Genomic DNA, 27,451 nt, shown 5'->3' with positions numbered 1-27,451 from the left:
TAAAATCGTTATTATAAGATGCAAAATATAGATAAACAAAAGAAATGTGACAAAGAGTGGAGGAGTTATTTTTTGAGCAGTTTATTCCAAGCACAGGAGTCATATTTTGGTCTCACTTCACCAGCTATTGGCAAATTTGAATCCCATTCAAAGTCACAACACAAGAGCTGTCTTTATTAAAAGATAACCTACGATGAGTGGCAGTCTTTAACATGGATGACCCCAATATGTCCCCGTGTGCTCTCAGTTAAAACTCCAACCAAGCTTCCTTTTTCTTAACTGAAAACTATATATTTTTTTACTTTTCCTATGCTTGAATCCAGGGCAGCACAAAACAACACAGAGCTGGATTGACAATAGCTTATATTGTGACGATATAACTGGCGACGTGATTTACGAGGAGCAGATGCTGCAGCGCTCGTTCCTTCTTCAGACGGCCGTGAGCAGGCGATCACCACGAGCATCTGTGCAGCACAGGTAGCTTTGAGAAGAGGAAGAAGAAGAGGAAGAAGAAGAGGAAGAAGAAGAAGAAGAAGAAGAAGAAGAAGAAGAAGAAGAAGAAGAAGAAGAAGAAGAAGAAGAAGGCCAACATCTGACATTCACTATAATCTGTGAGAAAAGACAGTTTCCAAACAAATCCACTTGAACAACAATTGGCATATTTACGACATTTTTTACATCTGATGAGACGACAAGTGCAACTTTTGACATTTGAGACATTCAGCTTTTTACACGTGCTCCACTCCAGCGGCAGTTAGACGGGAATACATGTACGACCAGATAAAATTTGGTGTTTTTCTTTCCAATCTATAAAAATCATTTGACCAGTTTCCGAGTGATAACAGGAGCTGCACTCTTGAAAAGTATAGCGAAGGCACTGCAGTGTATATTTAAACATCGGGTATCAAAAATAAGGTTAAAATCGCTGAATCATCCTCTTGGAGGCTCTTTATATGACATCTTTAATTTTAATTTTTTTGTGTTTAAATGCTGACACAGCTGCTGAAACGGGCCGATCCACTTCTTAGGAAGCGCAGACGTCACTCAAAGAAACACAGAAACACGAGGATTGCATCCCTGAGGTGCCGGACAACCTTCGCCAGGTATAAAAAAATAGCTCGTAACAAACCATACTTGAGGACAAAACAATACACAACATCAATAAACTATTAAATATCATAAAATATATTTCATAAGGGTTGAGATGAAGTCCCCTACCCCACCCTCCCAAAAAAATTAATCTTTTGGTTTTTTGAAGTTCAAAAGGCAGCATGGTTTTTGTTTGTTTCCCACTGTGGAGAGATTGTCTTACAAGCTGCGTTCAGCTTAGCCCCGCCTCCTCCGTTAAAGTCCACACTTAAATACTGGAGGGTTCTTCTGAGCGTGAAGCCCCAAGTGTCTCCTGCAGCTGCTCCACGGTCCGTATAGAACAGACCCATCTGAGGCCCCGGTCCTTCAGTCAGCATGTAGTCTCTGTGGGCCAGTGTGAAGGCATCCGACCCCATAAATCCCCCCCCCCACACTTCAAAAAGGCCTGCGGAGGTCACGGGCGAGGCAGCGTAGCCTTTCACCCTCTCTTTCATCGGAGAGAAGAGGCCGAGAGCTGAGCTGACCATGCAGAGAGCTTATTCTCTTTCTAAATGGGGTATAGCTTATGACACCCAGAGGAATATGCCAACCGGTGGAGAGGGAGGACTTTCTTTCCAGGTCTGCAGTAACTTCCACTGTTTCTTACGAGCGAGTCCACAGTTGTGTGGCCCTCGTCCGGGGGCCTCGCCTCCGAGCCAAGTGCGTTCAAGTCATGTGATCTTCCTATGAAGAGCCTCAGTAATACCGGTTGAGGCTCCGTGTCCCGGGGATGTCCGGCTGCCCGTTCATCCAGATCTCCCGGATGATGCGCTCCCTCTCCTCGAGCCGCTGCGCCCTCTCCAGCTCCTCCGCCGACGTGAACACGTTCATGTTGAGCGTGCGCTCGAACCGCCGGTGTCTCCGCGCCGACAGGTCCGAGGTGGTCTCCCAGTCCGAGTCCGAGTCGCTGGAGTCGGACGAGGTGTCGGCGGGACGGGGCCGCTTCTTGGCGGCGGGCTGCTTGCGGGGCTTGCAGTCGGTGCGACAGGAGATCTGGACCACCAGCGCGAAGAGCGTGAGGAAGAGGCCCAGACACACGCCGCAGACGAAGAAGAGCGCTGCCCTCTCTGGGTGGTCTGAAGGGGAAAGAGAGCAGGGACATGAGCGAAGGAAATTCAACAAGTAGTGGAGCTCTCACAGAGAACATCAAACATGTTATTGGATCTCTCTGAACGATTTAGGGTCTCCTTCTTATTTTCCTCTGACCCGTTCAGCTGAAATACTTCACTTGATGTCTCACTCGCTGTGATGAGCGCTGGCTGCAGGCTCGGAGCTCCTGTGACTCACTTCCCTGGCTCGGTGTTCTGGTTTGGTTATGTCTCACAGATCCCGTTAAGCGTGGTACATTCTGTACTCCTCCTCAAAAACACATAGTGAGTAAGACTGAGCTGCTTCTCCTCTTCTCCACAACACAAATCTGTCTTTCATTGCGGTTGAGAAGCAAAATGACCCACATTGCATCAATCACAGATTTAGGTGAGATACTGTGAAGCTGCTGCTGACTCTCCCTCCAGAGCATCACTCATCTTAGGGTATTTCTCATGAATGACCTCAAGCAGCTTCCTGCTCCAGGTCACATTGATCGTGATCATGGACCGTGGTGGCAGCAACTAGACTACTTAGATATACAATAAACCTATACGCACATATACTACGTCTACTGGCAATACCACTATCATTAGAAGTGTCAATACTTCTCCCTTCATCTCTGTCATACTACTTGTGTATAAATACTTTAAACAGTGAGAAAACCTCTGCATTTATATTCGTCTATTGCACTTCTGTCCTTCCTGCAGGATCCCTGAGTTTTGACTTCTGGTAGTTTCCCCTGTGCTCTACTTCACACTGGTATCCCCCCCCATATACTGTGATCTTCTTAAAAAGTCTAAGTTCATTCTGTAAAAGATTTACACTGGTCGAATATTCCTCACCCTAACATAGGCTGCAAATAAAAGTAGATCATAAAATGTTATGGCAGCTTGCAAATGTAAAAAAAATCCTTTCCAGCTACAGTGGAATACATTACAGTGAATATACATGCAATCATTCAGCTGAAAGTACTATGGAGCTCAGTACTTATAAACTTTTAATTTGAGTGGGAGGTAATAAATCAGGAAAATATCCAAACACCCCAAAATGTTCCAAAATGCTCAGCCTTGCTTTACCAGCTGGCTGAAGCAGGTGAGTGATGGTGTGTGTTGATGGTGTGTGTGTGTGTGTGTGTACGTGTGTGTGTGTGTGTGTGTGTGGCCGTGGTTGTTATCGTCTCTCAACATCTGCGTTCCTCTGACCCACATTCACCCAACACATAAAAACGCACCACACACAAGAACCTCTCTGATTTCATTGGCCGAGAAGGTATCAATGATGACAATAATGATGTTGTTACATTAGATCCTTGCAGCAGAAGTTCCTCCGAGGGTCAGAGGTTCGATACCCGTCCCTGTCCACGTCACGTGTGACACACAACACTTTGATTTTGATTTCCTCACCTGATACATAGTTGTAGGCTGCCAGTGCGTTGCTGATGAGGGCCATGTTGGCACTGGAGGTGGAGTTGATGATGGGATTCATGTCTCTGGGCCTCAGCACACTTTCCTCTCCTCCTCCTCCTCCTCCTCCTCCTCCTCTTCCTCTTCCTCTTCCTCCTCCTCCTCCTCCTCTCTCTGCGTCTTGAGCCTTCTCCTCGTTGGGGTCCGTCTCCCTGACCTTCTTCTTATCTGTAAAAGCCAACGGAGCAGGAAACTGAAGTTAGATTTTGTAAATGTTTGCAATAGAAGATGTTTTTGAAAGGTTTTATTTGCGGATACACTCTGAGATCATAGTCTGGTCCCATGTGCAATGACACACCAACAAGTGTGTTTTCAACTACACACAGTCAGATTGTGACGGTGCTGCTTTGCTCATTTATGGTAAAGTGAGTGTGCGTTGCCTCCGAGGTATTGTGACTTCAACGTGCGCACCAGTGACTCATCCACTGTGGGTTTTTTAATTTAAGGCTTCTGTAGAAAGATGGATCACACATAGCGACCCACACACACACACACACACGTCCACTGAGGGTTGTGTGATTCAGAAGATAACACAACATCCGCTTCTGTTAAACTCATTCTGACTCAGGTCATTAAGGAACACAGAACCACATGGGAAAAACATGCACTCGGGCAACATTTCAAAATAAATCTCAGAAAACGATCTATTTATAGACGGGAACAACTGCTTCCTCTGCCGGATTTGCACCGCAGCATGACTTCTGTCAGTGTTTACGTGCCGGGCTGTGTTGTTTATTAAAGACTTGAGGAGCTGAGATGAGAGAGGAGGCCAAAAGGAACAGAATGATTTAATTAAATCTAAAAAAAATGGCCATATTTCTGAGTATAATCGCTCCTAGTTAACCTGACAGGGTTGTTTAGGTTTGGACAGAGTAACTCAAGCTCCCTGAATGAGCAAAAAAACAACCCTGAAGCTAAGATGCCAAAATAAAGAGTAATATTCAGGATCGGTGTGTGTGTGTATATAGTCATATTTCCATACTTGATCTTTCTTTTGACCGTGTAGGTGAGCATGCTTCAGTGAACCGTCACACACACACCGATGAGCTCTAATTGCAGAGTCTCCGAGGTGTGTCAGGCCCTCTCTATCTGATAAATGCAGTTTGGACTGGCTCACTGTAAATGTTTCCACCTGGACCCACTGCTGTGCCGCGCACATCGAGCAACATTCAACCACAATCCCTCTTTGTAACACGCGTAGAGGCGGCCAATCAATCGGTCAGCAGAAAACTCTCACAGGGCTAGAAAACACAAAACAATGGAAATACAGCAGCTGATCGTCCTGTTAAATACCTTTGACACGAGGTGAAATCATTTTTAACGACCAAAAATACTCACTTAAATATAAAATTGCAGTAATTAAGCCTCATGGTAACAATAAAAAATACTATAAAGAGGTGCTTTATAGACGTTAGAGGAGCTGGGTATACTAGTTGGCATCATGGCTCCAAAAACAGGACTTGACTGAAAGAAAACCTGCAGCCAAAGGATCTCTGGGAAACACGGCTGCAGAAACACAGCAGTAATAAGCAGTGAGCTCCAAAGATGGAGTCAATAAAAAGTCAGAATCTCTATAACCTTTCTAACAGGCGGGTCAGATTCTACGAAACGATCTTGTCCTGCTGAGCGTTGTTCAGATTTATAAAGTTTTATATTTGGTAAAGAATGAATCTGTGTCTCTGTGTCTCTTGTTTGAAAATAAACAAAGAATGAGACAAATCAAATGAGAGGATAGAGACGTGCGTTGGGTTTCACCTTCATATGATTCATCCCCCATCGTCCCATCGGACGTGGAAACAGGTTTTTCCAGATGAGCTGAAGTGAAGTGTTCGAAACCAGCGCAGGGATCATTCACTCATGTGTCATCTCCTGTCGTAACTCCTCATTCATCCGTCTATCCTCCTAATCAGTGCAGCGCCGGTAGCTGAGCAGAGTAATTAGTGTGCTGGACGCCGGCCACCATCCCTCATGAATGAAGCTTTGTTTAACTTTTCCTCCCTTGCTGGCATCTCCCCACTTTTCATTCTTTCATTCCATTGTTCTCGCTCTGTCTTCTCCCTCGTTCTCTCTCTGGGAGCTTGACATTATAACAGGCTGATTTAGACTGTGGTCGCATGTAAGTGCAATCACTGGGTCTCGGAGAGAGAGACGTATATTTTTAAGATCTACGATCATAAATAGCACAGAGCGGCGGCTCTGCTCGGATACACATGGAAACAGTTAAACTCGTGTGACATTAAATACACGTACATTTATGCCCGAGCTTGAGACCTGACCCCACTGTTCCTCTTGATGCCTGGGAGGCCTCGTGACTGTTTAGTGTTAACTGCTCTCCATGGGAGGCATTGAGCGTGTGTGTGTGTGTGTGTGTGTGTGTGTGAGAGAGAGAGAGAGAGAGAGTGAAAGAAAGCTTGTGTGTTTGTCGTTTTGCTCACCTGGGACAGCGTCAGGGCTTTTGACCGAGTTCTCCTCCGGAGGACCGTCTCCCACTATGTTGGGGTCATGGGCACCTGGGGGAGGGGAGAACACCGGTGGTCTGGGGCTCTGCTCCTGGAGCAACTTCTTTGGGACTAAAAAGAGAGAAATAGATGGAACGAGGGAGGGGAGGTTGGGAAAGATGGAATCAAAGAACAGAAAAGAGAATTATAAATATATAAATGAGACAGTTTGACACATCAAAACTCTTCTGAAGTGAAACCACATTTGCCAGCAGTTGCTTATTGATGCATTTACCACACACACAGTTCTATGTTAGTATCTGTTTGAAGCTGTGTTAGTGGCCACCTAAAAACACATAAGTCCAATATTCACTGTCTTTTTGCTCTGGTTTTGGTCTCCGCCAACTCAAAGAGCAATTAAACGGCTCTTTAACTTCACCCACGAGTCTATAAATCTGTCCCCAGCAGGTAGTGAACAGCAGATTTATCAGAGCCACTCAAAACAGCAACATCTGAAAACAACACAGTTAATATGACGAGTGTAACTTCTTTAAATAACTAAAACACTATTGGTCGTATATCTCATGTATATGCAACTCAGCCAAAAATGTGTCTGTGTGCAAAATAAACCGTCCCGGGCTGAATTATTGAAAACGGCAGCAACTATAAACAAATGTCATTATTGTTTAATCTGCCGTTTACTTTCTCAGCGTTTGAAGAAAATGAAAAATAACTTAAGTTGACGTGATTAAAATGATTCAAAATGCTTTTTTAATCTGAACACAAACAGACACAAGCACATGTTCACATTTCGGAACCCGTGGATTTCCCCCTGGAAAAAATTACCCAAACGTTTGGCTGATAATCATTATTTTTGAAGATTAAATGTCGGTTGATGGAGCCAAACACAATCAGTCTGCTAACTTTCATTTAAAGTAATGTGACAGTCAACATCTCACATGCATTACGTCAAATAAATTGAATTTTTAATACAATTTCAATATTTTTTAATAAGTCTCTCTATTGTAATTGATGCTCAGCAGCTTCTCCTCCTCCCTGGAGGGCTGTAAAGATGAAAGTCAAACTACTTAGAGGACATGATGACAGAGGAGTAAGGAGCTATGAAGGAAACGGTTGCGGATCAGCATCGCGGCTGTGATTCACACACTCCCCCTGACCTTGCACTCTTGATTCCCGAAAGCTAAGCTGCCCCCCCACCAGCCAGCCCCCCACCCACCCACCTCATCCCCCAACCTCACGGTGTCCTGTGAGTCAGGGAGTCGGCGCTCTTTCCCCCCAGACACGAAACCCACAATGCAGTGGGCTATTACATTCCTGCCCGCTCACATGTGGTTTGGGAGGCCGGGCCACGCTCCGGTCACCGTGTTTGTCTGCCCTGTTGGATCGGAGGTGATTTACAGCCCAGCAGATGACTCTCTGTCCAGCTGTCTGTCTGCCTGCTCCGGTGTTTTCATTTGCTCCAGACAAACAAATATCTGCTGTCGGTTTCTGGTGACATCACACGCACTAATAGTCAGATTGTGACTTGTGATTTGAGGTTTAGAAAAAAAAAAAAAGAGAAGAAAAGGAAAAAAGGACCATTTGTTTAAACACGCGGATCAAATTTCCAGAGACGGACTTTGGCAGAGCTCCAGGAACCAATCAAAGTGCAGGAAGAGGCAGAGCAGAGCTGACAAAGCTCCCGTTCACTGGATAATACTTTTGTCCTGGGACACATTACAAGGGTTTTCCAATTATGAGCAATAACGAGAAGACTCAGAGATTGACAGGAAACATATTCCTAGGATATCGCACTTTCATGACGTGCACCTCGTCACCGGCTGGGGTTGCATGAGGGAACGTGATGTGGCAGCTTCCTATTGGACGCACGTACTTGAAGATGAAGAAATTATGTTTATTACACACCCACACGCTCCGTTAAACTTTGCAATATACTTTTCTTGTGATATTCTGACACAGAAGTAAACTTGGAGCTCATGCAGAAATGATTTCCGCTACCTATTCAACTGAGAGCTGAATGTTAAGTGACTGGTTAAACTTTGAATATTAGATTAGACAGCAGCAGGTGCAGGAAAGTTTTATATATTCACTTAAACACACACTCACAACTCAATACATATTTCTCCAGCCGATAAAAACTTTGAAAACTCAAATCTCAGCGAGACGCTTCACCGCTGAAACTTCCCGTTGGGGTTTTGAAGATTTGACAAGTGCACACCAGACGATTAGAGAAGGATTTGGCCCTAAAGTACAACATGTTGGATTTTATTGTGATTTTGCCAACTAGGGTTGTATGGAAGAGATTTAAATTCTTCGCTATCTGATGTCGGGATTTAGAAGAACAACTGCAGCTGCCTCCAGTGCCACTCTGGACTGGGGGGGTTGATTAACTTGCAGGAACGAGCCGGGCAGAGGCAGGCGAACAAACTCTGGTACTTATTATGGGATACAGAACATGCAACACACATGGAAGAGGAGACTTGCCAAAACTCCCCCGTGGACAGAGATCGTTTTTTAGTTTGAAAACACAGTGGATGTAACCTAATAGCAGAAGTGAATGATTTCTGGTCTTTATTTCAATCTGCTTTGACGTCTCCACCTTTCTGCATTGAGAGAGAGAGGTACACTTAAAACACCGCTGTGTAATTACATCATCTCATGTGGCCAACCGCACCAATCTGTCGCACAACCAGGGTTAAAAGAAAATTGAGACTTAATTTGATCCACGTCTGGTTGGCACAAACTAAATAAACTCATGTGAGTGAAGGTGAACCAGGCAGCGGAATGGAGTAATTTGATTCGGCCAGCTCCCCCCCCCCCCCCCCCCGGGCTTCCTCTTCAGTCTGACGCACTGATCTTAGGTCTTAAAACCCCCCCCCCACACTGCCACGCTGCCACTATCCCCATGCCACGCCCTGATTACAGCCTTCTGATTGGCCCTAATTGACTACACATGTGGCCCAAGGTCACAGCTGAGAGGCACCGTGATGCGACACACACACACACACTAACACACACACTAACACACTCACATATAGACATTTCTACCCAGCTACAGATCGAGACACAAAAGTGGATGCATTGCCTGCTCCAACAAAAACAGCCATTTCTGGTGTTTTCCTACTTTGCTAGCACGAGTCTGTGCAGAACAGTAGATCCACTGCTGCCCCCCCCCCCCCCCGTCTAAAAATAATTGTCACAAAGTTGAAGCAAATGGCCACAAACCACACATGAGGAGCCAGGCAATAAAACGAGAACCAGTAAAAGGGAGACAGAGGAGTGCGAGGGAGAGAAACCCAGCACATAAATCACACTCCACCGTCTGCATTATAATGACACGGTCACATAAATGTGGAGCAAACGAGTCCCGGCGATTCCTAATTTAACTCCACTGCGCGGGAATCGAACGAGCGTGGTCCCGCTCGGCGGCTTGCGTTCACCGGGGGGGGGGGGGCGTCGATTTTGAGGCGGGAAAACTAGTGCCCATAACAATGTGCCCCGTGTTGACACTGGCAGAGCCCGGCTTTGTTTTCACTGGGCTCCGTGGGCCCGGGTGTGTGTGCATGCCTGTGTGTGTGTACATGTGCTGAGCCAGGCAAGAACACTGTTGTGACAAAGCCCCGTAAGCCAGAGGGGATATAATGAAATATTAAACCACGCTAAATCTGAGATGAGATCAGACCCAGGGCCAATAATTTGAACATATTTTAGCATTTATGTGTGTACACGGGGCGCTGCTGGGAACTAAATGTTCTGGGTATTGTTTTGGGGAACTCTTGTAATGCTCGCTCGCTCTGAGGTTTCATCTACAGTGGGATCTTTCTGAGCAGCTCGGTCTTGAGCCGCTTCCAGACACGAACTCCAGATCGTGAAAAGTCCTTGAATCTCGTCTGCATCTTCTTCGTGTCCTCGGCTCCTCTTCTTCATCCCGAGATATTTGAATTCCTTTGATATTTTTCTATAAACGACACTGAGACACCCACCCGCATACTCTGCATTTTGCAGATAGTTTTCTGCTGCATTCTCACAATATCTGGACATTTTCCAGATATTTAACCAGGAGGGTGGCAGGAAAAGTTCTGGTAAAATTTCCGGAACAACCGACTCGACCATTTGCCAATCCAGAAAGTTTGGGGGAAATGTTCAGTGAATGTCTGAAAGCAGCTTTAATGTGGTGACTCTAAATTATACGCCATGGGGGTGCAGCAAAATGACAAATTGTGAGCACTTTAAACTGTTAAATATGCACAACAGATACTTCTGACAGGAGCAGGAATTAATGTGCAGCTACATGAAGATATGGAGATATTGGTTCCAAATCAGAAAACTAGCAAGAACCTTTAAAAAAGTTATGTAAAGGAAAACACCCTGAAATCCTGAAAAGAATATATAAAAACAAAAAGGGGCATTGAAACAAAGAGCTGGTAGATGTGTGCATGTGTGTGAAATGTCAGAGCAAAAGTCTCAGTGTCTGGTTTCAATCAACTCACAGTTTCTACTTAATCTACAACATTAAATTTCTCTCTGGAGCCAAACATTCACCCGACAACCACACACACACACAAGAGGTAGTGACTCAGTGTTCAGGGACACGCTTATAGATGCGTTTTTATTTCCTCGTCTTTAAGCTTTTTTTCTCCCACACACACACACACACACAGGCATGCAGACATCAGCACATCCACCCACACACACACAGACGCACACTCACAGACCCACACTCAGATACACGTACACACAGTCATTTTTCAACAAGCTAATGACATTCCTGCAGAACAACTTGCGAGATGAAGGTGTTGAGATTGCATTCCTCCTCCTCCTCCTCCTCCTCCTCCTCCTGTATTCCTATTGTCCAGCCCCCATCTGAACCCTCTGACAGTATCCAGCTGACAGCAGCTGATTGGGCTTGAGTGTGTTTGTGTGTGTGTGTTTGTGTGTCTGTGTTTGTGCAAGTTGGACAGCTTTACATGCAAGGGAATGCATTTCTTCAACATGCAGACAACACATTTTGTGCCATGAGAACGACAATCTAATGATGTGAATATGTGTCATATTGAAATGAGATATAGGACAGTGAGTGTTATAATTGTATTAAACAACATATGGACAGACAGAAGTACTTTTTCTTTTAATAATTTAAAGTATTTTTAAAGCTAGCATTTACTCCCTTTCACTTGAGTAGAAAAGTTAATGTGGTACTTATACTCAAGTATATTTTAGCTATTTATTGTACTTTTACTTGAGTAAAATGTTTCAGTCCTTCCTCCACCATTGTGTGTATGCGAGAGCTGAATGTGTGTGTCCTTGAATGATGTAGAGCATGTGTGTCAGAGGACATGGTTAACACACTCCTTCTTGTTCTGTGTACACTCCAGGTCCGGGTCTGGTAACTCTATCAGGGGACCGCTGGTCAGAGCCGAGGACTTCTCTGGGCTCCTGCTGCATTTCTGTGTCAGCGTGGGCAATCCAGTTCCCCCCATTACGTTATGAGTGTGTGTGTGTGTGTGTGTGTGTGTCTGTGTGTGTGTGTGTGTGTGTGTGTCTACTACAAGAATTACAACATGCACTGGGAATGTGGTGACCTGAAAGCATCACATTGGTGGTTTTAAAAGTTTTAGCCCATTAACTATGAACTACATCTAATTTACATGATTGTCGACAATCTCCCACAGCATGCCACCAGATTTAAACTTAATTCCGACCTTCGAGACAGATGTTTAATTTACATTCAGTAAAGCACAAGACAGAGAGAAGGCAAGGATTCCACCGTGAAGCTGTGTAAATATGGCGTCTTGGGTTTGCCTATTCTGTTCAGTGAGAGCAGAAAGCATATGGAATGCATTGTCACGGAGGAAATTCAAAAGGAAACTGAAGAAATCAAATAATAGAGAACATGAAAACTAAGTTTCCTTTTTCTACCAACAATGAATCTCAGCTGGGAACGTTCCTAGTTGGCCGGCGTGCTCCCCTCCTGAACAACTGCCATCAAATCGTCCCTCAGCAAATGCTTCTAATCCCCCCCCCCCCTCTGAAAACTCCACTGGAGCTGATCTAAGGCCACTGGGTGGAAAAACTGGGGCCAAACTGGAATTCTCTCTGCAGCGACTGCTTGTAACCGTGCAAATGAGAAGCAGCCCACTGCCCAGGAAACCGTTATTAGAACCAAAGCCTCAAATCCTGGAGATCCAGGCTCTGTCTGTTGGCCCAGTCGCTCACTGGTCTCGTTTTCTATCCAGTCAGCGTTGATTCTGTCGTTGGCAGCAGCTTCTTGTTATGACGTCTGTTTGCTCATTGTTCTCCACACACGCTGTGATATTTTAAATACGAGTTTGCCGTTTGATGTCCGTGCAAACTATAGCATAGCTCGATGGTGACGGCGTCTAAAAGCACCCAGACTCGGGGTACTGATGGTTGGGGGAGCATTCCAGGATGGAGAGAGTGGAAAAGCTCAACCCCCCCCCCCATCCTGCCTCACTGAGCCCCCTGCCCTACATTCTGCTGCAAAACACAGAATTATTTTCCCCATTTACTTTAATGGATAGCAGCACACATCCCTCTGCAGTCTGAAACACACACACACACACATACATACACACACAGATGCCACAGCATGGGCTCTGAACGTAATCACTCTCACTTCACCACAGCCATCAGTTATACTCCAAAATCCCAGCTGTTTTGGCTATTTAAACACTCCTCATGCGCCACCACATGTGCACGGACAACCAGTTGGTGTCATTAACATGGAGGCAGAAATAGATGCACTGTTGACAGTGTGGGGTCATAACAATCGGTGAGGAGATCAGTCAGTCAGTCCCGACTCTCAGACCCTGCAAAGACACACGTACAGGAAATAATGTCTTCAGTTTCTGGTAATATCCACCTCCCAGTTTGTAAATATGCGCAAAGAGGAGGTGCTGTGGGCCAGTGGTCCCCTTAAATTAATTCAAGACATCTGTCGCCTAAATATTTTCATCAAGAACCATGAATTATTCCCTGGGAAATTGGTGAAACTGTCTAAAAGGGCAGCATTAAGTGTTTTGGGCTATTTGGGCTATTTGGGCCACATTTTCCATTTTACAAGTGGGCAACTTTAGGCTCACAGTCATTTTGCCAATTACTACCTTTAAAAGTAATTAGTTACTAGGTACAGCAACCTTTGGGGTACTCTTAAAAGTCTGCTTCAGTTTTCTGGACGACTGTAAAGTTGTATCTATTATTACTGCTTCCATGAAACAAGCATTGGAGCAATAAAACACGAGCGACATGTTTTCACTAACTGGAGCCGGAACAGGCCTTGGAATCGAACCCTTAGTCAGTGACAGTGTTCTGGCAGCGGGAAAATGAAACATCAACTGTTTCTCAGACATTTACCAGGTGCTCAAAGATTAAAATGACTTTTCATTGATGTGGAGAAAATCCTCACACCGGCTCGTGGACTCCACTCAGACACGATGAGTGATTTATTTACTCGTTTGTGACACTGAAGTCGGGCGGCGGCTGAAGTCTGCAGTTGTCCGTTGCACAGAATAAGTTCAAAGTAATGAGTAACAAGCCCCTTTGAGTTTATCTACAAGTTCAATCTACAATCTAATTTGTCAGATTCTTCTGGGTTTTGATTTATTTGTCAGCATTTACTCACAACTGGCCAAATGTCATCCGGGCTCATAATTTAAGAGGAATGTTTCCGAGTTTATTTCAATAAAGAAAACACAAAACTGGATTTAGAAATGACAAAAAAAAGCACACAAAAGATGTCAAATGCAATTTACAAAAGGCATATAGTAGTTTATAGTTGGTACACTGATCCATAACCAGCAGCTCGTTGGTAAATGGTCTGTGTTTATATATCTACTTTCTATTCTTGATAACCACTGAACAGCACTTTACAGGACAGTTTTGCCTTCTAGCCACTCACACACACATTTGTAAAGTGCACTTCAGCAAATGCAACGGGGGAGACTGGAATCAAACCATCGGCCCTCTGGTTCCTGGAAGACCCACTCTCATGAGGAACTATACAATTAATCAATATGTCCCCTTATGTCAGTATTGTCCAAAAATCAGCCAAGTGATAAATCCCTTCTACAACCTACACAGTACAAGCCGTCCTAACTGTACTGGATCTTTGTTATCTAGTCGGACCTCTGTTCCTCTTCTGCCTGGCTGCACGCTGCCCTCTGAAACCTCCACTGTTTGTATTTCCACGTCTTTATTGGCGGAACGTGGGAGAGGCGGGTCGTCTGTCGCAGTCAGCACAGCCTCATCATTATCTGATGCTCTGCTGGGTCAACAAGGATGTGACCGGCGCTGAATCATCAAAAGGCGCCGCCCGCCCTAAGCTCACTCCTTCATATCAGAGTTATGAGGTAACGGGATGTGGAGTTTTGATTGGGTCAGAGCTGCTGCTGAGGTCGTCGAATGACAGTATCTTATGAAAACAGTCAAGATTGAGATTTGTCATTCGCTGCCACTGATGTGGAACAGAGAGAGAGAGAGAGAGAGAGAGAGAGAGAGAGAGAGCAGATGGTGGCAGAACTGGTCTAGACACAATCAGGACAGGATTAAAGCGACAGCGGCATTCAACAAGGATGTTCCAGCGTGTGTCGGGGCTGATCTAAACAATGGTGCTATCTTTAGCTAAAGTCAACAACTGGTCACACACAGACTGTTAATAAAATGAACACGGGGTAACATTTAAATCTACTGGGACCTGAGAAATGAAGGTGAAAGTCTCTCTACAAAGAGAACTGTACAGACAATGTCATTAGGCCTGATGGGTCCATAGCACCACCACCAAGTCTTCATACATTAACTTGCATAACATCCATAAGACTGATGCCACAACAGTGTATTTGTCGAGTTACGTCATGTTCACACAACAGTTTGTGTCTGTGCAGCTGTTTTCTACATGTACAAGGCCTCATTAGTTCAGATAATACACTCAATAAACAGTTCTGTAAAAATCTAAATGCTCCTGACTTTTATGAAGCATGCGATTAAGTATTTAATAGAAACCAGACTGCAAGATTGGAGAACTTGACGGCTCCACAAAAATGAAGCCAAAACGCCTTGATCGCCCCCTGATGGCCGGCAGACTCCACATGAAGTCATGGGCGCAGGAAGGATTTAGAGCAGTGCAGTGTTCTCAGGGCATTAAAACAATAATTCAATAGCTTTGGACGATGATACAGAAAAGACTACAAGAGGCTTTGCTCCGTCCTACGACAGATATTACCTTGGACGATCATCGGGGTCGGCAGCTAACTCGCTGAATGGGTCTCTTTCATACGGCAAACTGCATTAAAGAAGCTAATTGAAAGGAGCCGGGACAAAGATAGTATGGCTTTGGCATTATAGCACACAGGCACTTCCCCTGATGGATTTAATAAGTCCCTGTACTTCTCCATTACGTCCAGGTGGATGTGAAGATTGCACGCTGTACAACTGACGTCTATACAAGGACTTGTTACGCCTACACAGTCTGGACAGATACAGAGAGCGACCCACGGGGGCTGGGTTCATTGAGTTCAGTGTCTGACCAATTTAAAACTGTCATTTACTAAAAAACTACAATAAAAGTTATCAATTGTGTGAATATAACTTGTTATCTTAATTAAAACAAACTTAGTATCTTCTTTATTAAGTTAGTCCAACAATTTTCTTTTTTTCAGTGTAACTTAAATCTACAGTGTTTCTTTATGCTTTATCCAACTACACAAAGTAAACAGTAAACACTATTGTGAGCAGAGGCTGAGAGTGTGACCACATTGTCACAGGGACAGATGCTGCTAGTGTTTGATTTCAGAGTCACGTGCAGTGCGGTGGGACTCCCTCCGTATCGCACCGGCTTTTCAGTAAACACCAGAAATAGCCAGATTTGAGTACAAGCCATTGTTCTATATGACGGAGGACAAAACCATAACAAAACAACGCACCATGTGTCATTACGTGCTCTATGATTTGATGCAGGCCATCAAACTCCAAGGTTCCTTCTTTTTAATTTTGGTGAAACGTTGTCACCTGCCCTGCATCATATATCATATGTCATGGATGCTTCCCCCACCCTGTCATTGTCAGGCAATTAGACGAGCCCTAAGTGATAGTGGGTCACAAGTGGTAGTATTCCGACTAAGTAATACCTTCACAGATAGAGCCCCCGTGATAACTCAGGCATCAACAAACCAAGGGAGTCGGCGTGTTCATAACAGTACAAGAGAGGGAGGGGTATTTGTTTCTGTGTTGACCGGCTGCTGGGTCACATTAGTGGTCAGACCTGGACAGAGATAATGATGGTGAGGTCTGGGGTCAAACCTGATTCAGAGTCTTATCACCACAGGTATACACACATGCATATTACCGTCCGCCTTTTGTTTAGTCTGCTTCAACAACGTGACACTTAGGCCGGATTATTGGTTGAAATGTTTTGGTACGGCTGACAGTGCCGGTACCTAATTTAGTTTTTGAATCACCAGGGTTATTCTCTCTTTGGTAAAGTCCATTGATGAAAAAAAGCAGGCATTCCTCCGGCCAATGACCTATAGTCCAAATTAATGATGTCAAACTGCACCCATTAAAATACACTCCCAGATATCAATCCCTTGAATATGTCAGATTGTAAAAAAATCAAGAACCGTGAATTATTTCCTGAGGATTCATTGAAAATGTCCCGACCAGTGAAATGTTGAAATGTTAAAGAAAGTAAAAAAATTCTCCATCGGCTAAATTAAACTGTTTCTTCCCGAACCTCTACCACATCCTTCCACTATGTTTTGTAGTAATCCGTCAAGTAGTATTTGCGTAAGCTTGCTTACAAACAAGCAGACAGGGGTGAAAACATAACCTTCTTGGCGGGGGTTAACTATCATATCATCAAATAAGTGCAGAGGAGCATGAATCTGTGCAGGAATTCTGATATTGCTGCTATGGACACAATTTGGTTGGTACCAAAAAAAGTGTGATACCCAGCTCCACGTTGAGCTGAACCTGTCCCACCTGAGCCGACGTTTGATAAGACTCTACTACAGGGCTATTATTAGAGCCAGCTCCGAGAATAGACTTGTGGCGGCTGCTATCACAGCTCCACTGAGCAGCTGTTTGTCATCAAGAGAGAAGAGGAAGGGAGGACAGATGAGAGGAGAACTTTAAACATTTCCTTTCATTTCTCTTCTTGGGTTTCTCCTCAAACAAGAAGCACTGAATACATACATTGTTCTTTACTGGGGTTCTCTGGGCACAGCTGGCCGTCTGGTTTGTCTGTATTTCCTGTTACATCCAGGCTGCGTCCTGTCGTCTTCTTCTTCTGCCCGTCAACTCTCAGCTGCGGTCTTAAAACAGCTTGAGCTACAGCGGAGGCAGATGCACGTCCTCGGGGGTGAAGAGCGCGAGAGACCGGCAGCGAGACGAGTGATAGACGCAGACTCGGCCAGAGACACTGTTACAACGCTCTTTAAAACAAACACCTGCTGCAGCGGCTGAAGTGCCCGGGGGACACGAGGGATCCTGCCGTCTAACATTACGGCTGCGATTAGATAATGAAACCGAGCTAACAGAGTTACAACTTCGTAAACCACCTCGCAAGTCCCTGAGCCACAGTTACACGTCCTGTAGCTGAGCAGGGATAAAATAAAACCCCGTCTCAAATACTGAAATAGCTCCATTGAGGATTTACGTATAGTTTACACCTGATTGATGTAGTTTCTTTAGCAAATTCTAGGGTTCCTTGGTTTGTGGGAGCCCTGTTTTTTGTGTGACTACCGAGGCCTTTGCATCCTGTTAACACTCGTGGGGGGGGGAATAGTGCTTTAATACACATTACCTCCTTTGTTCTCAAACAGTCGATGATTATATAAACTTTATGCCTTTTCCCCTTGGTTTGCTTTCTTTTCACGCAAATGAAAATTCAAGCTAAGTGAAAAAAGCGTGACTAAAACCAACAAGAGAGTGTTCACTCCTCTCCCCGGGTGGAGAGACGTCTGGCTGTCAAGTTCAGGAGAGCTATTTGGTTCAAGAGGAAAAGGAAACGGAAGTTTTGAAAGGCCCCTGAAACCTTAGTAACTTCTGTGTGACAGATTGATGTGCGTTCAGAGGATGGATATCTGAATTTCTGTCCGTCTGTATGGGGAACGGATATCTCCCAAGCCGTTCATATTATAAACTTGTTAATGGCCCAGGGAAGTGCAGTGTCAGATTTGTTGTGATTTGGACACGCAATACTTTCAAAAGTGTGTCTTCAGTCTTTGGATCAAGTTGAACATGTCTTCTTCCATGTCCTTGGATAAACAGCAGCAGCAGTCGACAACTAGGTCAAACTGAGGGGCAAAATGTCTGGCTCAAATTACAGAGCTTTTATTTTGAAAAGATGTGAACTTGACTTTCTCCTAAATGGAGAAGAAGTTGTAAAGACTTCACCAATCAGCCACTTCTACACAACAGGAATCAACTTCTTGTCACAGTGGAGAAGATCTTTGTCTTCTCAGTCCCCAGCCCAGCCGGCAGTACTCTCTTTCCGGCTGTGCCGTAAATCTTCTTGGTATCAACTGAATAAATCCTCTGACGTGAGGCTGACTGAGGCTTATAGAGTTAGAAAATGCAATGTGATCTGCAGGGGCTTGTGTCTTTTCTCAGTCTCCGTTGCTACAGGGGGTTTTGTGCAGGTCTGACAAAAGACAGACTCACAGAAGCGCACACTGGCGCATAGATCAACAGTTGATATTTAGAGTCACACACATTACGCAGAACACCTTTCTAGCACATATATTCTGGCCTGAGACAGAAGAAGACAGGAAGTATATGAGGGGGGGATGAAAAGATGTAGAAAAGAGGGCGAGTGGAGTAAATTATGTGTTTTCTGTGAGGGAGGGGGGGGGGGGGGGGGCGCAGAAAAAAATCAGTTGAAACCAAACAGCCCAAATAATTCATATTCCTTATGTCGACAGTCGTATATAACATAACAAATACAAATAAACGCTGGATAGGAGAAAGATAAGGAAATAGCAGTCTGACAATTTAAACACCTAAGCTTTGCTATTTTTGCAGAATGTTAGGATTAGCTTGGTATTGCTACAGTCAACCACCAACAGGGCCTGCATCCTTGTAAGCTGCATTCTGAGACCGATGGCGTCCATATGAGGAGGCCAACCAATTTCAAATGCTCCTTCAAATGTGGCCGACCAACAAAGGATCCAATGGGTGGATCCGTCTTGGGCCATGATGCACTGCACGCCAGTGATGAAGCTAACAAGCTAGCTATGCAGGTGGCTAAGCTGCAGTAAATGCAGCCGCTGGAAGTCGGTAGCAATGCAATGGTAATCCTCCCCAGACTCTCATTTCAGTTCGTGGTAGACAAAGTTGTGGTTTTCATAGATCAAGCCCTTCAAAAGATGCAGTCCATGGATTTGGTCCTACACATGACAGACTAGAAGAGACTTTCTGAGGTTAGGGAACCCTCAACCGACTCAAGGCGAGAAAGAGAGAAAGTACATTTTCCCAAAAGTGTCAAACCATTCCTTTTAATATCGGCTGTTAGAATTAACTCTAAGAGAAATCGTGCTTTATTTAGGTCCATGATTCTGTTACGATGCTGCAGTAAAACTTTATACACACCAGTGTTCCCTGTGATGTGGCTCAGGCAGGGTCAAGGACATGCCAAAGATAAGAGATGCCAGAATGAATGTGGTTGTAGGAGGTAGGGGACCACCCATGAATTCATCATTTCTGCCCTTTATAGGGCAACTATCATATCAACACTGGCAGGAATTTTATTTGGCAAATGAAAGAGAAGAAATCTCGTGATAAAGAACAAAGAGCATGTGGCTGCGGGTCTTTAAAAACTCATTAAATAGTCTTTCATTGTGCAGAAAGTCACATATCATATGTCGTTGCTGCAACCTTTGTTCTGACAGGACAATTGGTATAAGTTATGTAGACTCTATTCTTCTATACTCAAGAGAGTGACTTTTATACACTGACAGATTTTTATTGGCCATGGCAAACTCCTTTATGTGTTTTTACAGAGCAAAACGGCAACTTACTTGTGATGTGTTATTAAAACATTACCTCACTGCACGTCGGAGGTTCTTCACTGTGATTCAAAGTGGCCAACTAATGTGAATCTGGCTCCGATGACAACAGAGTCCCCCATGAATGTTTGCTTCCGTCAGCAAAGCTTCCAAAGTCTTGGATTGCATAAAGACAGCATCCCAAAATATGTCTGGTTTGGCCGCGGCTATGAGCAGACCCACGGAGGCCTGGATCCACTGTGGCCTCGCTAAACAAACACAACTCGGAGGTCTGGCTTTGCTTTCGCTGACGGACGTCATAATGCACGTCGATTAAAAACAAACATGCTGGCAGAGAGAAACGTCCAGATTTTCGGTGTGGGCCTGGGGCTGGAAAATCCCCATCGACGCAAGGGTTTGAGAGGGGGGTAAAGAAGAGAGTGAAGAAGTGTTGGAGGCGGAGGACAGTGGCTACTTCTGGGTGAGGGACATTTCTTGATGCCTTTTTAATGTGTTTAATCTGAGCCGTCCAAGATGCCAATTTACCCGTTAAGCTGTTCCTGAATTGACCCTAAAGCTGAATGTTGATCTCTGCTTCTTTAATTGCCATAAAAAGCAAATGAAAGAAGAGAATGGGGATTATCCAGGTTCATCCAGCCAGCTCCGCAGTGTGCTTTTATTAGTGGAGAAAAGCCAAGATCAAAACAGAGCCTGCCCCCTCAAGCCTGCACGGGAATTAAATGAAAATGGCCACTGTAACCATTCTGTAAATCTGGTCTACAAATTCAAGATTTCAAATATGTACTCGCTTCTCCGCATTAAGTGCAAATTTCTTCAGTATTTTTTCATTTAAGCACAAAACAAAGAGAAAAAGTGTGTAACAGTGTTTTTGAGACAAAGGAAAATATAAATTAAGCTATATCGCAACACATCAGCCACTAAGAGGGCTCAGTGTGAATCAATGACACCCACATCGGCTCCCACGCACTCCGTGTGAAGCGTGTCTTCTATATCCCACTCGTATCACATGAGAGCATGTGGGCCAATTTGTACCAATATAAATGACTACATTTATTAGTATGGCAGCTAATCAAGAACCCTACAAGAGTGAGCACACACACACACGAGCATACCCACACACACCTCAACCCAATCGGGCACTGGTGTCAAGTTTCAGACAGGAAACAGATGGCCTGCTGGGAAAAGAGGCAGAAAAAGGCATGCCAAAGAAGGCCAGAGAAAATGCCTCCCTCCCTCTTTTTCTCTCTCCCTACATCCCTCCTTCCATCATCTCTTCATCCTCCGTTGGAAGGAAAAGGACGAGCCAGGCCGTGGCGGTGCTCGGAGGGGCAGATCAGCGGGCTCTGGCTCGACATCAGAGTGATGGAGTTTTAAATAACAGCCCAGCGTGGCTCTGCTGCACTGGGCTGGGAGCCTGCAGGCTGCTCAGGACACACACACGTCCCAGAGGACCTGAAGGTATTTTAAGCCTTCAGGGCATAATAATGTTATCAAGTGCTGTGTTTAACATTCACACAACAAATGTAAGAGGTGCATTTACAGTACAGAGTGTGTGTGCAATTGAATATGTAACCTGGGTCATGATAAAGCAAATTAAAGGAACAGTTCAACGTTTTGGAGAATACACATACTTGCTGTCTCTCAGTGTTAGATGACATTTACTGAAATGCATTGGCTATCAACTTTTAAATTTGTCAGCTGGTTAGTTTGACTTAATGTAGGCAGTATAGGTATTAGCTAGAATGTGTCATGGGGATTTATGTGCGAGAAAACCTTCCTGAACAGATGCAGTAACAGGTTCCAATCTCATAAAACCTATTTCTTCGTGACTTCCCTCATTCCTCATTAAAAGGACACTGGAGTCCGTGAGGCCCGTTCAACAGGTGACCTGTGAAGTTTACTTCCTCCACGAAACGATCCCCTGACCTCTGCTTTGCACGCAGCACTGCCCCATCAGCTGCTGAGGGGCCAGATAACCTTTGACCCCGGGAACAGCAATCAGGGATCAATATTGTCTTGAGTAAGGCCGCGCTCCACAGAGGACACATTGATGAGTGGACCGACCCCGGCTGCTCGAGGGCTGCGATCCATCACGTGTTCACTTGAGCTCTGTGTGCAGTATTTTTTCCTGAATCTTAGATCTTTATCGTGGTGAAGCTCGAACACAGAGACCGCGTCCGATGATGTGATGTCCAGACAGTGACTGAAAGTTTCCTCTAATAGACTCCAAGTGTAATCGATTATTTAGGCCGGCGTCAAATTCCTCTACTAGTTTATTTTTACCTAATCTACACCAAATATAGTATATAAGCCAACCTCCTGTATCAGCAAACCTCTGTTTCCAACATCAGTAGCTGTTTGTTGTATATAAATATTCAAATGAGCGGTGGGATACAAACCAGTCCTATAAAAGCTTAGCACCTTATTACATATTAACGTACATCACTTCACAGCAGATGTTCTCCCTTCAACTGGCCGACATCTGAAAACCTCATTTAATGCTTCACTCAAAAACCCCGGGCTGTAAAACACACAGACATCATTAAGCACGTCTGCTAATTTATAAAAACTTGAAATAAAGCAGCGATATAAAAACTACTGAGGCAACGCAACCAGAAACACATGTTTACTGGAACCTGGTTGAAGTGGGTTCAATGTTTAGATGGGAACCTCCTCACACAGTCTCCTCATCTGACCCTGAGTCTTCATTAAATTCTCACCCTGTAATCCTGCAGCAAAACACTCCGACCTTTATTGGAAGTCTCGGTGGATTGTTGAGGAGTGTTTGGGCTTTTTAAAAGTCTCCAGACTTCTAATGGGGAGGCGATGGAGCCAAAACACAAAAACTTTGTCTCACTAAAAAGAGCCTGTGTGTGTTTCTCTCTCTCTTTTTCCTTTCTCATTTCAGTTCGACCGTAAAACGTTTGGCAGAGCCTTACAGAAACACTTCATATATTCAAAATCAAACCATATTTTCATGATTAACGTCACACAAGGATATAAATGTCTCTTTCTCTCTCAGTCAACAGTTCTATTTTTTTCCCGCCATGCCACTAAATCCAGTCTCTCTGCCCTCTCTGGCCACGCGGCACATGTTCCCGGGCTCGTCGCGATCCTCGCCTCTCAGAACAAATTGAGTTTAATGGGGGTGAGGCAGGGTGAGCCGAGGGGAAGGTAAAGAGAGGCCTGTAAAAACACCGCACATGCTTCCCCGTGCAAGTCCCAGTGAGGAGAACCACAGCGTTACAGCTTCCACGCCGTGACATTACTTCTTAGCCCCCAGTGCCACGGTTACATGCACTGGGTTGAACAGAAACACAGGAAAGTAAATAATAAGATGTTTAACGAAGGGAAAAATCATTATGTTGAGTTGTATCTCTCTAGAGCTGCTTTCGGACACGCACTGAACTCTGGTCCTTTTCCTGAAAGGGGCTGTATGTGAGAACACAGTCAGTTGCTCTGGGCTTTTTCCAGAACTTTTCTCAGGATGAAAAAAAAGGAGCCATACATGTAGAAGACGAAGATGTGAACGTAGAAAGACAACAAGATTCAAGAGTCTAGAGATGAGGGATGACAATTTTCCAGAAAATGTCAAGTAGTTGTAAACATGTCTGACCCAGTTGTTAAAGAAACTTTTCACCCGACAGTGACTCATTTTCTTACAGAAACAAATGTGAAGCAGCATCGTTTTTCCACGAGCAGGTTAAGATCACATTCACTGGCAGATACCAGTTAACCCAGTTGACACGCCAGTGAGCAAACATACACACCTTTGGCAAAAAACACTGACATGAACACACACAGTTGGAATGCACCTCAACACTGCATGGTCTTTTCCTGCATGGTGCAATGTTCTGCTTTAATTAACTGGACTATATGTGCAGGTTCTTCTGAGGGCAACACATCCAGGGGGACACACACACACACACACACACGCACACACACTCACACACTGGATCTCTCTCAGATGTCAGCGTCCTTCACCTTGACCCGAGAGAAAATGTATTTTCCTGGGTGAGCATGGTTTGTTAAAGGGCAGGAACCCTGGCTGAATAAAGCCATTCGAGACGCAACTCCCGGACATGAGCAGGAACTGGACACACAACTTTTCTGGATTACACACCGCAAATACCAATCTAGGGGTGGTATCACCGAGCTTCACTGGTTTCCTTTTCAAACAAGACTGACTGAGATGTTTTAGGACAAATGTTTAACTGGTTAATGCAACATAATATATAATGTATTTGGGTGTTTTGCTTCCTCAGGTGTTAACTTCTTTGAACCCCCCCCCCCCACCCCTCCATTGCCTGTGAACCGTCACCCCTCTTTTCACCCTCTCCCACCTCGATGACCTTTTCAGATCTACCAGGATCCAGGGGACTTATCCCCACACTCTCACAGGGAGATAAATAACTCCCCACAGATTGAGCCTTCCTCCAATCCCCTCCATCCAGGACCGGCCCGGACAATAACACCGGCATCAGAGGAGCAATAAAACACTGCTCCTGCAAACTTCAGTCCATTTCACAGAAGTGGCCTGAGAGGAAAGAATCACACAAGTAATTCAACGTGAAAAATTTGCTTCGCGTTTGGTGTGACCGCACGATAAGGAAGTAGGAAAGTAATGAAGAAAGCAAGTGGGCAAGAAAGGAAAGAAGCAAGGAAGTAAGAATTGAGTCGGGATTAAGTAAGGAAGAAAGGAAGTATACAAGGAAGGAAGGAAATAAGAAACTAAGAAAGTAAGTAGGTAAGGAAGGAAGGAAGGAAGGAAGAAGGTAAGAGACATGTACAAAGGAAGGAAGTCTCTTCTACTCTACGAGAGCTGAAACTTTTAGGAATGCATGCTGAGAGAAGAGAGAGAGAGAGAAGGATACAAATCAAATCAAGAGAAGAGGAGAAAAGAAGAGGGGCTTGGAAAGGAAAGAGGTCTTTTTGCTTGTCTGTGAGAGAACCAGGCCAAAGCTCTGCACTGTGCCAGGTTCCACTCTGACTAGACAAAGTAAATACAAGCATTTAATGTGTGTGTGTGTGTGTGTGTGTGTGTGTGTGTGTGTGTGTGTGTGTGTCTGTGTGTAGAGCTATGGGGAAGATGTGAAGATAAAAGAGCACGACAACTGTTTTTACAACTGAGCAGTCGACTCTTATCTGACGGCCGGACACAGATTTACACAGATTATCACAGCATTGTCAAACATGATGTCACATCTGTGTGTGCGTTTGTGTAACGTTCATTCAACTCACACACTAATCACTTCTACTCCATCCCTGCGTCCACCTCCACATCCACATTGCTGCTCTGGAATAACACAAGCGAGAGCGAGTTAGCGTCCGGGCTCATTCCTGCGCCGCTGTCAGACCCGGGCCCGTCCTCTCTTCTCGTAACCAAAACCACACACTAATTCATAAATTACAAACAAAGAGTCCCTTGTGGTTTGGGAGGGACCGGGCCCGGCGCTGCAAACTGGCGCTGCATTGGGGGGAGCGGCTACACGCGTCAATTAGAGAGAGAGAGAGAGAGAGAGAGAGAGAGAGAGAGAGAGAGAGAGAGAGAGAGAGAAGAGAGAGAGAGAGAGAGGTGTGGATGCTCAAAAACAAGCTCCCACATTTACAGTCTCACAAACAGGCGTGCATAAACACACGTTCGCCACAGACAGGAAAACACACACACACAACGACACACACACACACAGCATTTGGAAGCCATCGAAAAGCATTCTGTCATTTCTCGGAGCCGGGGGAACTGACTGCGCCATTGTCTGGTCTGAGCGGCTCACTGGGTCTTTAGGTCCTGCTTTACGAGGGGTGACGTGTGTTTGGGTGTGACGCTGGAAGTGAGTGTGTGTTCAAAGCCAAGTTTCTTTAATAAACACTAGTACACACGTGCAGTGTTTGGTGTGTGTGTGAATGAGCTGTTCGACTGGTAGTAGAACACATTCCTCTGCCCAGGCCCGGCATTCCCTTTAAATGCAATCAAATTTCATCTAGAGCCATGATTCTTTGGGAAATCTGAGATATAAAATACCTGGATCTAAAATTTTAGAAGATTCCTCCCCTGACCCATCCTTCCACAAAGTCTGGAGGGAAATCCGTCCAGTTGTTTTTGTGTAATCTTGCTCAACAACCAATAAACAAACCAGTAAACTAAGTGACAGAGTTGAAAACACAACCTCCATCCCACACACACACAAGAAGAGTCTATAACTGTTGGTTTTTAAAGGCGCCAGCGTTGACAGGCATCGCTTCAGTCGTGCACTTCACCGCCGGCTGCGTCCGAGTGATCTCATCTGTCCACACGTGAAGCCGTCAGTTCCCCGTCAGGAGTCTAATCCAGTCAGTCAACCTGGCAAACCCCCCCCACCCCCCCCACCCCCCGTCCCAGCTCCTGAACACTTGTTTCCTTGCGTTTCACAGGAATTCCACCGCGCACAGACTCAAACTCAAACAGTTTTCTAACGCTCACATGTTCTCTAACATCCTCAATGCAAAGATAGCAAGAACATTCCGATGGGCAACGCAGAAGGTGAGGGATTGAAACTGGTAGGGGGGGGGGGGGGGGGTCCTCAGATGACACAGAAACTCTCACAGCCGCAGCACAAACTCAAATATCCACACAATTAAAAGCGCAGGCAAAAAAAAAACAAGGTGACACTTACACACACATTGCCGAATGGAAAAATCCTCCAGGGTCCGGGGTAGTAACTTTCTCTGGAGAGCGTGTCTGTAGTGTGTTTGTGTGTGTGTGTGTGTGTGAGGCTGTCTGCCTTGTCAAACACTCCCACCACCACCACCACCACCACCACCGCCTCCTCCTCTTCTCCGTCCCGCCAGGAGAGTTAGGACCAGCTTTGCCGTAAAAACAAGCGCTCACGTGAATAGTCCGCAGTGAGAGAGAGAGAGAGAGAGAGAGAGAGAGAGAGAGAGAGAGAGAGAGAGAGAGAGAGAGAGAGAGAGAGAGAGAGAGAGAGAGAGAGCACGGCCCAAAAAAGGAAAAAGCGAGGAGGGAGAGAGCAAGAAAAACAAAACAGATACCCCCTTTAAGAAGGTATGCTCCGTTATGGTAACTCCCACTTTTTGTTTAAAAGCCAGATGGAGTATGAAGAGAGAGAGAGTTTCCTCCTCTTTTCTTCTTCTCATCCGGAGAGACTACAACGACTGAGGGCTCGTCTAATGCCTCCTTCTCTTTTTTAGTTTTTCCCTTCCTTCCTTCCTGCGCTCGGGGAGAGAGAGAAAGTTAAACCTGGCTTTAGACAACTGGAATGTGACAGCAGGAGAGAGAGAGAACACACACACA

At 45.0% G+C, this 27,451-nt stretch overlaps 1 protein-coding gene across 1 annotated transcript; it reads right to left on the bottom strand.

The window, feature by feature from the left end:
• Nucleotides 1-62: 62 nt before the first annotated feature.
• On the bottom strand, nt 63-26,817 carry LOC128460578 (protein eva-1 homolog A). Its single transcript, XM_053445821.1, has 4 exons — nt 26,814-26,817; nt 6,116-6,250; nt 3,621-3,848; nt 63-2,204 (listed from the first exon to the last, which is right to left on the bottom strand). Exons 3-4 carry the CDS (start codon nt 3,700-3,702, stop codon nt 1,825-1,827), a joined length of 462 nt encoding a protein of 153 aa, XP_053301796.1. The 5' UTR covers nt 3,703-3,848; nt 6,116-6,250; nt 26,814-26,817; the 3' UTR covers nt 63-1,824.
• Nucleotides 26,818-27,451: the final 634 nt, after the last annotated feature.

This window comes from Pleuronectes platessa, chromosome 17 (assembly GCF_947347685.1).
Source record: "Pleuronectes platessa chromosome 17, fPlePla1.1, whole genome shotgun sequence".
NCBI classification, from domain to species: Eukaryota; Metazoa; Chordata; class Actinopteri; order Pleuronectiformes; family Pleuronectidae; genus Pleuronectes; species Pleuronectes platessa.
Note: the sequence above shows the minus strand (reverse complement) of the source record. Positions and strands in the feature narration are given on the sequence as shown.